The 12,363-nt window shown below is 39.3% G+C and overlaps 1 protein-coding gene across 2 annotated transcripts in view; it reads right to left on the bottom strand.

Annotated features, from left to right (window-relative positions):
* Positions 1-2,000: 2,000 nt before the first annotated feature.
* The window catches only part of NR4A3 (nuclear receptor subfamily 4 group A member 3), a 28,448-nt gene continuing 18,085 nt past the window's right edge, over positions 2,001-12,363 (bottom strand). For both annotated transcript variants that reach the window (XM_064431598.1, XM_064431589.1), the window contains one exon: positions 2,001-4,314. In XM_064431598.1, coding sequence (XP_064287668.1) covers positions 4,052-4,314 — 263 coding nt within the window. In that variant the 3' untranslated portion in view covers positions 2,001-4,051. The remainder of the gene's footprint in view (positions 4,315-12,363) is intronic.

The following is a 12,363-nucleotide window of genomic DNA, read 5'->3' on the forward strand; positions in this document are numbered from 1 at the left end:
TGAAAAGTAAAAGTAGGAAAGCTGCAGAAAGAGATTTGACTCACCTCTAGTCAAAGTTCCTCAGTTTTGGGTGTCTTTGTGATAGTCTCTTGTCCAAGGGTGGTTGCTACTAGAGGAACCTGCTATTATATTCCTGACTCAGACCAAACTTCCACTGCCAAAATCAACCATTGGGCATCACACCCCTTAGCAAGGCCTCTGCTGCTGATGTGGTTTATGGGTATAGGCACACATAAAGACACAAGTGCAGGTTAGATCAGCACATAGACCTGTTCTCATGCCTAAGGACACGAGGCCCTAAAATTATTACAAACTGAGATACTTGTAAGTTTAGTAAGGATAAACTTTGTCTTGTAGGGTCAAAGTTCAGACCCTGGTGTGGCTTGATCTCAAGATCTGCATATTTTGCTCAAGAGGGAGGCAAAACTCATTGTCATTATCATTAACAATCTGAAGATTCATAGTTAAAATTTTAAAAATACAGCATAGGAAAAAAACCAAACCAAAACAAAACAAAAAAACCCAAAGATAATTTGGAAGAATTAGCGCAACCTTTTGTTTTGTCACATTTCCAAGGAAGGGCTGCCAATCCTGCAGCCCAGCACAGCACATCATTTGATGTGACCTCCAGCCGAGCAGCTCCTGCAGAACAGCGCTCACCGAGGTGTGCCAGAGCCATCGGTACTCACGGCAATGCCCGGAATAGTGGCAGATGCCTCTCAAAACTGCATTTGTTGGAAATGCATTTGTAGCCAAACAGTTTTCTCTGGCAGGGGATAAGCAATCCCTCCTGCAAGGCAATGGCACGGTAAGGAAAGGAGGTGGATGGGCACTGGAAGAACATGTTGCAGGTGCCTGCTGGAGCGATGCCTTAGCAGGATTTACTGATGCAAAGGGGCTGAATAGGGATGGGAGCTCTGGTCACTTTCTGGCCAGACTTAGGTGCTATGAGCCCTGCTCCCTTCTCTGCAGTCTCATCAGCTCTGGATGAACAACTAGAATCCCTTTCTGTCATGGAGGAGAAATACAGTGAGGGGTGAATAGTCTCTCTGCTCTGGTGTATATGTGATTCAACCTCTGGCACAACCATGGTCCAACTCTCAATACCTAATTGAGATTGCATAACCAGATACTGCAGGCATGTATTTATATAAAAGCTATTTTAATCAAAAGACTAGCCATTAAATTGCCAGTGTTCTTAAGCATGCTTCACCAATTTTTCCACTTTTAAGACTCAAGTAGACAATTTTTTAAATGTTTTATAAATGATAAAAAATTCACATCAGATTTTAACAGAATTAAGCATACTTATTCAACACACATGGGGCCTCTGAAAAAAATGTTATTCAATTTAATAATTTTAATTTACATTGTATATGTACATGAGCATTTCTTTCAACCCACAGGTTAACACCACAAAAAAAGAAAAAAAAAAGAAAAAAAAAAAAGAAAGAAAGTATTGTGGTTAGCTGAGTGAAGAAACTCTTGAGACACTGTTGTCTGAAATAAAAGCAAGGCACTCTCCCTTAACACCTGATATATTCCTGAAGTCTGCCTAGACAAAGGCATGTTCACACTGAGAGAGCTCTAAGAATAGTAGTAGATTTATTCTGCATTAACTCTTTCTTTTACCACTGTGACAGGTCACTGGTTGTACTCTAGGATGAATCAGTGTATTGAAGTTGACATGAAGGACAATTCCACAGATGATGGGATTTGGGAGAGTATCACAGCTAAGACTATCTATGGAAGACTGGAGGACACAGACTACGTGAAATTTCACACGGGGCTCTCAACCTGCTTCCTCCCACTCACATTCTACTTAATAAATAAACCTTGCTCAACAAAAAAGCAATTTTACTGTACTATGCTGATTTGCTTCAAAATCCTTGATAAGGGCACGATTGCAAAAAGCTCCTGCAAGCCCTTGTCTGGCTGGTGCTCAGCACCTGGCAGGATTTGTCCTAAGATAAAAGTAATTTCTCAAGGGACCTTGTGTCTTACACAAGGAGACAAAAGCAAACATTCTTTTTTTTGGATTTTATGTCTGTATGTTTTTGTATGCGCACATGTGTGTGAGTGTATATATATATATATGCATATATATATATTTAGTATATACAAAAGCAAATTCAGTCAAAATATATTTGTCTTGCTGGTCAGGCTTGTTACAGCAACCTACAAGAAACATTAGCTTCTCTGATATTTAATTATGCTATTATGTTTGCACATAAGCTTAAAAGTCAATACAAAAAGCAATACTTCTCCAAATATTATCTGCAGGTAAACCAGAAATATTAACTATAGTGATTAGAAGTCTGTTTCCCTATTGACACTACTATAAATCTTGATATAAGAATAATTTTTTCATAAAAGCACATCCAAACATAGTAAGTGATAAAATACCAGATTACTTTTTGAAAACCATACAGTGACTCGATATCTGGGTTATCCTTTGCAGCAATTAGGCAATTCATTTGGCATCTGTTTGATTGTATAATTTAATTTCCATATAAACAGCATAGTTTAAAAAAAGACAAAAGCTAGAATGTTTAAAGCTAACAAAAGATACAGTGACATCAGGTTGACATTCAAAAATTTCTTTAGCAAAATGACCAACAAAATTTTGACTTAATACAGTGCATATAAAGTTTTTTAGAACTGAACTTTTTAAATATTATTTGAATTTAGCAAAACATGAGCAAGATTTTAATATCAAAGTGCTAAACAGTACTGCCTTAGAAGTCACTGCAAATAAACTGTAAAATAACTCTGCTTGTGATTTGAGAGATATTTTATATACAAATGGTTAATAAAAAGACACGCGCACACACACACGCACACAAATATAGGTATATACATATATATACATACACATTATATATATGTATATAGTTTTCCAACTGGTGTATCTGAGTCAGTGTGAACACCCCATTTAGTTATCATGTGTAACAGGGTTCCCATGAGCTGGCAGTCATTGCAATAAATACAGGCAAAGCCATTACAATATACCATGCATACAAACATTTATACAAATAAAGACACTATGCAACAAATTATCTCATATTAATATGGCATCAACAGTATAAACATACAAAAAGGAGTACGAACACGGAATGTTTAAACGCAGCCCACTATATCCTTCCTAGCACTTACATTCATACTATTTTACAAGACTTGCTTGTTCTTGAAAACCATCTTCTGTCTGTTTACTAACGAGTCGCTTGTGTTAGAAGTCTAGAACTGAACTATCCCTGATACTGACCCTGTATGCTCCAATCACTACTTACTCGGGTTTCCTTAGCTAAGGAACAACTGAGCCACAATTGCTCCCGTGTCTTCCACATACATTTGTCAATAAGTCACGCTACATGGAATCAAGTTTGGAAAACTCTGTCAGGTAAGTTAGTGCATGTAATTTTCTCCCTTGATTTCTTCTGTTTGTTTTCCTAATAAAATAAATTAGTTAATAAACGAGACTTAGTAAGACAGCACTTTAAAAAATTGCACTTGAACATGGGAGCTAACAGCCATTGTCATTTTGCTATATTTGATTTGTATGAAATGTTTAATTGAATGTACTTTGCTAAAAAAGTGAATTTTTGTTTAGATTGTGCTGATGTATGTGCCCTTGATGCAGGAAGTATGCTAAAGGTATCCTCACAAAACACATACTACCCTGGCAAACAACAATTTGCTGTTCTTTCAAACACAGCTTCTACAATTTTACTCCTCATAGACCATGAGGTGTTAAACAACAGATTTAAAACAGTCATGTTAACCTTTTACTGCTGCTGGGATAGCATTGTCCAAAAGTGCCATATTAGCCATTTAAAAAACCCAAATCACACGAAAGAAAACAAAGAACACAACCCCAAACCAGTAAGCCAGTAAGTTTCAGGCCTCAGGTTGTAAGGACAAAGCGCCAGAAAAGACCTCATGTTAGACTCGGAGCGGCTTTTCTGTTAAGTGAGGGCAGAAATGTTAGCTGTAAGTCACGATCCGTTTGCCTGCTCTGGCGGGCGTTTGCCTCTCAGGAGGGTGGTTTGACTCAGAAGGGTAAGGTGTCCAGAAACAGCCTGTCGATGATGGAAGGGGCTGGCACCAAATCTTCCAGTTTCAGGTAAAAGATGCGCTGCAGTCCCAGTGTGCAGAGAGAACGCAAGTCAGCCAGAACACCCAGTACCTTCGGCTCTGCAGACTCGAGCGGTTGTCCTTTGTTTTGGCAACTGAAAGTTAAGTGATCTTTCAAACTGCTTGTGATCTTGTTGCATAGCTCTTCCACTTTCTTTGGTTCTTTTAATCCATGTCGTTCTGCAAAGCCAGAGGCAAAAAACACATCAGCATCCCTATCACAAATGAAGCGAATGCGTTTTCTTAGGTGCAACCCAGGTGCATACTCTGGAACTCAGAGCAAAAAGTGCTCTGAGAGTGTAGATTTCTCAGAACAGCTGGGGTTACATGGAGTCAGTTAACCTTTTTGCCACACAAAATAAGAGAGGGCAAGTGCCCTTTTCTCTTTATCTACTAAAACAGGCGACAGAGATGCTCAGTTATGATTCAAATTCTTGTACGAGGAATCCAAGCATCCAGCATATCTGACATAATTTTCATGATATGAGGCAGAATTAATTGGGTGATTTTGCAGCAAAACCATCACAGGAGGTGTTTTGGAGATTTCCGTGCTTCCCCACCAGTTGTGAATGCTCAATAACTATGGCAACCATTATTTATTCAGTGAATTCAAGTGGCGATCAATATCCTTAGCTAGCTCCATCAGCGCCCGGCCTAGAATTCCACCAGGAATTTGCAGACACTCTTATAAGAAACTAAAGGCACCTTACTACCCTTTGTTATTTTGATCAGCTGCTGCTTTTTAGTTTATTCATCTTTAAAAGCTCTAAGAAGCCTGGAAGTTAACTATTTTGCTTTGAGTGAGCAATGCCTGAACAGCTGCTATGTTATCCATCACAAAAACCTCAGCTCTCCTAAAAGGAAGGAGAGCTGGGGTTTGTTCCCCTCCAAATAATCTTTTTAAAATACAACAATGATGTTAAATGCATTCACAGTTCTTTAAGCATAAGTAGAATGAATCAGATTTGTGATTCATTAAAAGCAGACTTTTTATAGGGGAAAGAATTCTATGTTGTTTGCTATCAAGGCTTAGTTGATGAACTAAAGTAACAGACCAAAAAAATTCAGAAAAAAATATCAAATTTGTGGTCTATTCATTTGCCTCTGACTTTGAAATACACAGGTAAGTAAGAAATGGCTTCACAAAGCCATAATAATTTACATGTGAAATAGAATTGTGCCAGATATGGTAATCAAAGAAAATGCAGGTTATATTAAGTCAATTAGATATATAAAAAAATGACAGCAGTGGATAAGGAGATATTGTGGCAGTTCTTCTGTTTGATGCTTTTGAAGTCATCTCCTTCCCTGGGCCTCTCTCCCATCCCTGGCAGCCAGCAGCCGCATTGTGCCTATTGTCCCCAAGTCTTGTTCCTCCATGCCAGGAGGAGCAAGCACTAGACATGTCCTCTGTCTCTCCCCTAATGAACAGTGAAAAGACTTCAGTTCTCTTTACTTCCAGAAGCAGGAGTAATGCCTGCACCAGGCACAGTGGTGCCTTGCCCAGGCCTGTGTGTATAAACTCCTTGCTCATCACCTGTTTTGGCTTAGATGCTCTGTACAAACCAATAAAACAGACAGGATTCAATGAGGGCAGTCAGAAATGCAAAGGTCTGGTTTTCCACTGATATTCACCCATTTTACACTTATTTTTTCAACTGTATTTACTTAGGCAGAGTTAGCTCCTGAATATTACTGGTTTGTGATCAGAATCAGAGATGTGCAGACATGGATATCTCTGTCCAGAAGCTACTCTTCTCACTCATTTAAGTACCGTCAATCTGCCCTGTTGTTTCAAAGCAACACTTATCCAACCAGTGACATCTGCTTCAGACATCGTTTGCACCTTGCAGGAATTAAAAACCCTAGGTATTCTAAGTGCCTTGTTTACATTAAAACATGAGAAGTCAATGAATATTTAAAGCCTTTCCAGTAAATGGTGTATAGTGTAATTATGTAAGCCTTAACTATACAGGTCACTGCGAGTAAATACTTAGGCAGATTCTGCCATTAAAAATCTTGGCAGATAAATATTTTATACAGGTTGGAAGAGCTGTAGGGATTTATTTTTATTTTTTTTTTTTTACCACTAGCCTACTGAGAGAATCTGCAGGACATTAAATTAATCTTGCAATCTTTGAAGAGTTCCCATCTTTTAATCTGTTTTGTTTCCTGGCTATGTAAGTGAAGATATTTTTATAGATGTAGGGAGCTGGAATACTAGAATGGATCCAAAACCTCACTACAAATTAGCAGAGCACATTTTCAAACCACTGCCTCAGTAGGTGTGTACCTTGCTGCAGAGTATGGAAAATTATCTCTGGCTCTGGAGCACACAGCAACTTTGTTAGCATTTCCAGCCAGAACTAAACAGCTTGTCTCCCACTGACAGGTTCAGAAGGTTTCATAAAAAAATCATGGTTTTTGTGAATAGCCATAAAATGTAGGAGGCAAAACACTATGTGTGCAAAGATTATCATATTAGCACCCTTACTTTACATAACAAAATCATGGAAATTCAGAATTAAGTGATATTCTATCCTTAAAGTCCGGTGCTACAATATTAAAGCAGTCCCTGATAAACCAAGTTGTTCTCCCCTGAGTAAATTACTATACAATGGTCTTCTCTACTTGCACATCTCCATAAGGGTTAATTCCTCATGCCTGGAGCTGCCTCTAGGGGTTTCAGTCTTAAGCTCTCAAGGCATCCATAGATAGTCAAAGCCATCTATGTGGAAGCCCTTCTGCTAGGGAAGGACAGGGCATGCACCAGCACTGCCACTGCAGTCTCTGGTGGTAGAACACAACTGCTTTCTGAAGAACACACTCATCTAAGAACAGGCTCTTCTCCTTTGCAGACTTGAGGCATCTAGAGCCTAATTTGTTCAAACATTTAGACTGAACAGGATTCAAATAACAGGAAATGCATTTTCTTGCCTTTTTCACACACTCAGTTCTTGTGGGTCAAAGAAAGACCCACAGTGTTTCTTATATAACCTAGAGGGAGCAGCACGAGGCCCCTGGGGTGAGGGTGTGCAGTGGCACTGAAACCAAGGGCATCTAATCATCCTCTGTCTTCCACAGGATGTTCTTATCCATATGGGAATGATAAAGACAAGATTCATCCCAAGAAGTACAGCTGGTCAAAATAGATAGGTTTTCTTTAACTGATTGAGGAGATGTGTAAATATTATCGTAGTCAGACTTTCTTATAATGACAAAGGCATGTGTAAAGTGAATACAGGATTTCTCAGCCTGTAACATACCAAGATTGCATTTTGGGATATCATTGATTTTTGTGAGAAAAAAGGTGATTTATGGCAAAGATGCTGTCAAAATGACTCATCAAAAGTCTTACCTCTGAAGCTCTGCAAACTTAGCTTATCCTGGTAAACTGAGCACAGCAAGGTTTTTACACCTTTTTCCTTTTCCCGGGAAGCTGAATGTGGTTTTGTGCTATCAGCAAAAACTCAACAGGAAGAAAGCAAAGATCCTGACCTCTGACCTGAGGTAGATCATGCCAGGGTCAGGCAGAGTGAGCACTATCTTTACAGAAAATGCCTCTCAGAGAGTGTGAATACCTCAAAGACCCTGGGCTCTTGCACTCTGTGTCATGGGGTATCACTTTTAGTCTCAATTAATTCTGAGGTGTCCAGAAACACAACAGATGAACACTGCACACTTAAAATAGGCCTCTCGATTTTCTTGGTTTCAATGTAATTATGTGATTTTCTCTTCCCCCTTGACATTTCTCTTCCCCTTCTATAACTCAAATAAGCACAAGGCTCAGTTGCCTACAGCTTTCTCGTGCACATACTGTTACACAGGAACATTGCAACTTGGCAGATCCAAGAGTCTCCTTTCCTGTTGCAGTCTGGCCCATATTTATCGTGCCTAACTCTCAGACACTTCACAAGGGTCCCCAGCCTTGGTGCACAGACCTCCCAAACTCCTCCTAATATCAGTGTAAGGATGGGCATTTTTAGAAGATTATTACAATTTTAGGTGCATGAATTATCTTCTGGAGGTGCCCTGTAATCTCCATCAGCTGTGTGAGGTACCTGAAGTCAGGTGAGATGAGTGGCCACACAGCACACCATAGTTTGCTCCCTCTTTTAAGAAAACCACAATATAACACAGAGACTGCTGGTTGCTGTAGAAGCAAAGAGTTCTTGCCTCAACAAAGAGGTGGGAGTGAAAAAGGAGGAGTGAGTTCTTTACTTTGATGCTGACAGTATTTCCCTCAGCTAAGTGGCAGGGGGAAGGCAGACAATGCAATCTGGAGGGGGTTTTTTTTATAACTAGTTCTCCTACACTCCTCCAGTCTGCCACCTGCTTGTATGTAGACCCAGCACATGAAGCACCCACTCCAGAGGATATCCTGGCAAGAGGACTGAAGGATATCTGCTGCTGAAGAGTAGGTAAGTCTTGATTCCATTGGGAGGTTGGACAAAGCCATGTTCAGAAGGAGCTGCAGCAGTCATACTCTTTTTAGCCAGACTGGTCTCATCACTGTTTCTTGGTGTGACTGATGGTGCTAAAAACTGTTTGTAAACTGGAATGGAAAGCCCAACAGCAGGAAGACAAACACAAACTCCTAATTAATTGAAACCCCACAATATTCTTCAGTGGTCTGATGCCAGTCTAACAAAGCATCAGGAGTGTGAATAAGCCAAATATATACAGTGGTTCTGGGCTGGTCTGGTTAACACACTTGAAATAAAACATATGCTGAAAGAGCTTGGCTGAATGAGGGCTAGCATGCTCTGTACTCAGCAGCATCCCACTGAGAGTGTCAAGTGGGCAAAATAATAATGATTTGATGTGGATAGAGAAAGGAAGGGGCAGAGAGGAAAACATAATCAACAAGGAGAATGAGAGAGAGAAAACACTAACAGTCCTAGAGCAGGCAAAAAATTGAGGTTGAATTAGAATGTGCCCTTCAGATGATGTGTACTGGATTTTTAGTCTTTCTATTTTCACACTGATTGAAAAAAATAACAAATGGTCATTTGGGAAGTTTAGGAAGCATTTTCAAGCATAGGCTGAGTTAATATCTAGGCTAGTCTGCAAAGCTTTATCTTCAACACTGCCCAGTCCATCATGGAGTGACTGTGTAGGAACAGTTGTGATCCATGAACACACTAAACTCATAGAAATCATCTGTGTGGAACTCACAACAGAACTCGACCCAAGAGGACCAGCATTTCCTTTCCATGTTGGCACTCTTCTTTAGCTCATTAGATGCTATATACCAACAGAATAAGTGATCCAAAGAAGAACATGACAGAACTATTTTTTTTGCTTTCATAGGCATGTGAGGTGAGTGTCATGTGTTGCTTCCCACCTACTTTCTTCTGGGTGATGCTTAGAGCAGCACTCATATGCTGTAGAGGAAGTTGAGTCCAGCCTTTCTAAACCAACCAAAGGAAGTAGAAAAAGAGAAGAGAGACAGAGAGAGGAAGATCCTAAAGGAACACCTTACAGTAAAAAGATGTGTTTTGGCATGACAGAGTTCTAAGTTAACTGTTTGGAAGCCTACACAGTACACAAGATGCGACTTCTTCCATTCTGGGTGCTCTTTTAAGCTGATGTCTTATCTGAGAGGACCTGAAAATTCATCAACAATCTGACATGATGCTTTTCCTTCTGGGCAACATACCACAGATTTCAAGAACATATAGAAGAGATAGAAAAAGCAAAAATATGTGGACTTTCTAATGGAATATATAATGCAAAATATTGTACATATCTTTAGTTTTACCCAAAGAAAACAATGTTCTTTTTAATGCTCTGTACATTAAAAAGAACAAATTAACCTACATGCCTATAGCCATGCCTCCTATGCTGTCATCTGCAGCTGTGGTTGGGATAGGACATGAAGCTTTGCAGCTCCAAACAAGTCAGCAGGGTTAGTTGAAGGTCACTGGAACTACCGGAGCTGTTTCTGGGGAGAAAATTTGACATCCCAGAATGAAGGAACACCCTTCAGTATGTCTTAGGACACTGGGACTAGTGGAATGTCTTTTAGTCTTCAACACTGAATTTTACATTTATTCTCTCTTCCTTCACTGGGAGACAGACATTAGTTCTACCTGCCACTCTTGAAGAACACAGAGAGAATACGTGAAAGAGAATAGTGACTCCTCTTACTCTTCTCCTCAGCAAAACTGCCATAGATTGGATGCTGTACAGTATTAAAACAGGCTATGACTACTAAAGATCACAGGGCTGTTGTCTTGGGGTTTTTTTTTGTTTTTTTTTGGTTAAGCCATCAAGTTATAAGCAATTTGTGTGATAATCAAGAAAATTTTGCTCAAGGCAGCATTCTGGTTTTACAGTGTTGTTACTAAAGGCAAGCAACTAGATTCACAAAAGAAAGCTTTCCCACTATTTCTTATTTTGAAGCCTAGTGACACAGATATCTACCTGGGACATGGGAGAACCATGGTCAGATTCCCTTCCTGTTGGAATCAGACCAGAGATAGGGCCTTGGGTGTCCCTCTGACCACTAGCTTGTCCACAAATCATCAGACACAACAGCCACTCTGTGGCCCGTGAAATGTATGAAGTTCTCTTAAGACAAAAGACAGTGGTACTCAATAGTTGGATATCCTGTGTTCCTGGGAAAGGTTGCTCTTCCTTTGTCTGACTGACAGAAAGGGCTTGAAGCAGAGTTTGCCAACTACCTATTGCTTCCAACAGTCCATTACAGGAGAAAAGGGTGCCTTCCTAGGAGATAAAGAATGGCACCTAAACCACCCATCTAAATCTAAGCCAAGCCTCAAAACAATGCTTAAAAATGTTCAACATTTCAGACTTCTTCAGGTTTCATTTTTGCAAATTTTCTCTTTGTTGTTTTTTCTCTTTTAGTGTGACTAGCTGAAAACCATCACATGGCTTGTCATACTCAAACTGCAGGCAGGAGACAAGAAGCCATTTCTTGTGGGATGCCACATCAGAGCCAAATCTCAAGGTTTTCCTGAACAAATAATTTCAATACGCTAGCTAGAATCACCTGATTTCCTCTTACATGTTTTATTTTTAATATTGTTCATCATTATACAATGCTATCCATTTTCAGGTGACCAAATTTCTGGCTGAGTCCCTGAGTTAGCTAACTGCCCTTGGATATCCGAAACCTGTGAATATAAGTCACTAGAGCTTTGGTCTAATTTAGATCACATGAAAATACATGCTGTCCTTAGACCAAATCAGCAGAGATATACCAGCCTCATGAAATAAAAGAATAAGCAGAAAACAACATTAATTTTAAACACCATCTCACACAGGAGAGAAAATCAAGACAAGCTTGACAAACAGAGAAAATCTTAAAGCTTCTATGTACAGAAATTGTCTCCTTTTAAAGGCAACAATTGCTTTCATTTGTTTAGAAACTTTGGGAAGACCAAAACAATATAGCAAACTCTTGGAAGTGTTGTGATCAATGAAAGGAAGAAATGTGGGATGTATCCAATTAAAACCTGTTTCTAATTATCCTAGGGTGAACAGAGACAGCCACTGGACAACTTTGACTCCTTATGTAAGGCAAGCAAGCAATGCTTAACTGAACAAATTACCATGTTAAAACAGAATGTGGGTTTGTTAAGGGCTCTAAGTTTTCCTCCTATACATTTGCTTTTGTTACATTCACGTAGCTTGCTGGGAATCCTGTTCATCAACCTGCATACTCTCAGTCTCCAGGAGGATAATCAAGAATACTGCCTGTGGCTGCCTAAGAAAGACATATCTCATATATCTCTAAATCACTGATATGTGCCATATATATGAGCATATATGCCTGTATGTAAAGATATATAGAGGGACAGCACTGTCCTTGATTTAGCGATATCTAAATGCATATACATACATAAATACATTATGTATGTATATAAGTATGCACACACATACACATACATGTAGGTGTTTATAGTACATATATGTAAGTAGGTGTGAACATACGCCAGTGGATGTAAATACACAGCAGAAAAAAAGTAAATTGGGAATGTTCTTTCTGACTTTAACATACCACTCATTTCGGGAATTTTTATACAGTTAAGCAGCTCCAATGAGTTACTCTGGTCTTAAATGTTTTATCAAAGAAGCCAGAATCTGGATCTTAAAGTACCCTTTCCAACTGCAGAAGAAATTAACAAAAATTAATAAAAAACTGAAAATGCTTAGGAGACAAAGAGATACATACATACATTAACCCTTCACCAAAATGCA

Source organism: Passer domesticus, chromosome 1 (genome assembly GCF_036417665.1).
Source record: "Passer domesticus isolate bPasDom1 chromosome 1, bPasDom1.hap1, whole genome shotgun sequence".
In the NCBI taxonomy this organism is placed as follows: domain Eukaryota; kingdom Metazoa; phylum Chordata; class Aves; order Passeriformes; family Passeridae; genus Passer; species Passer domesticus.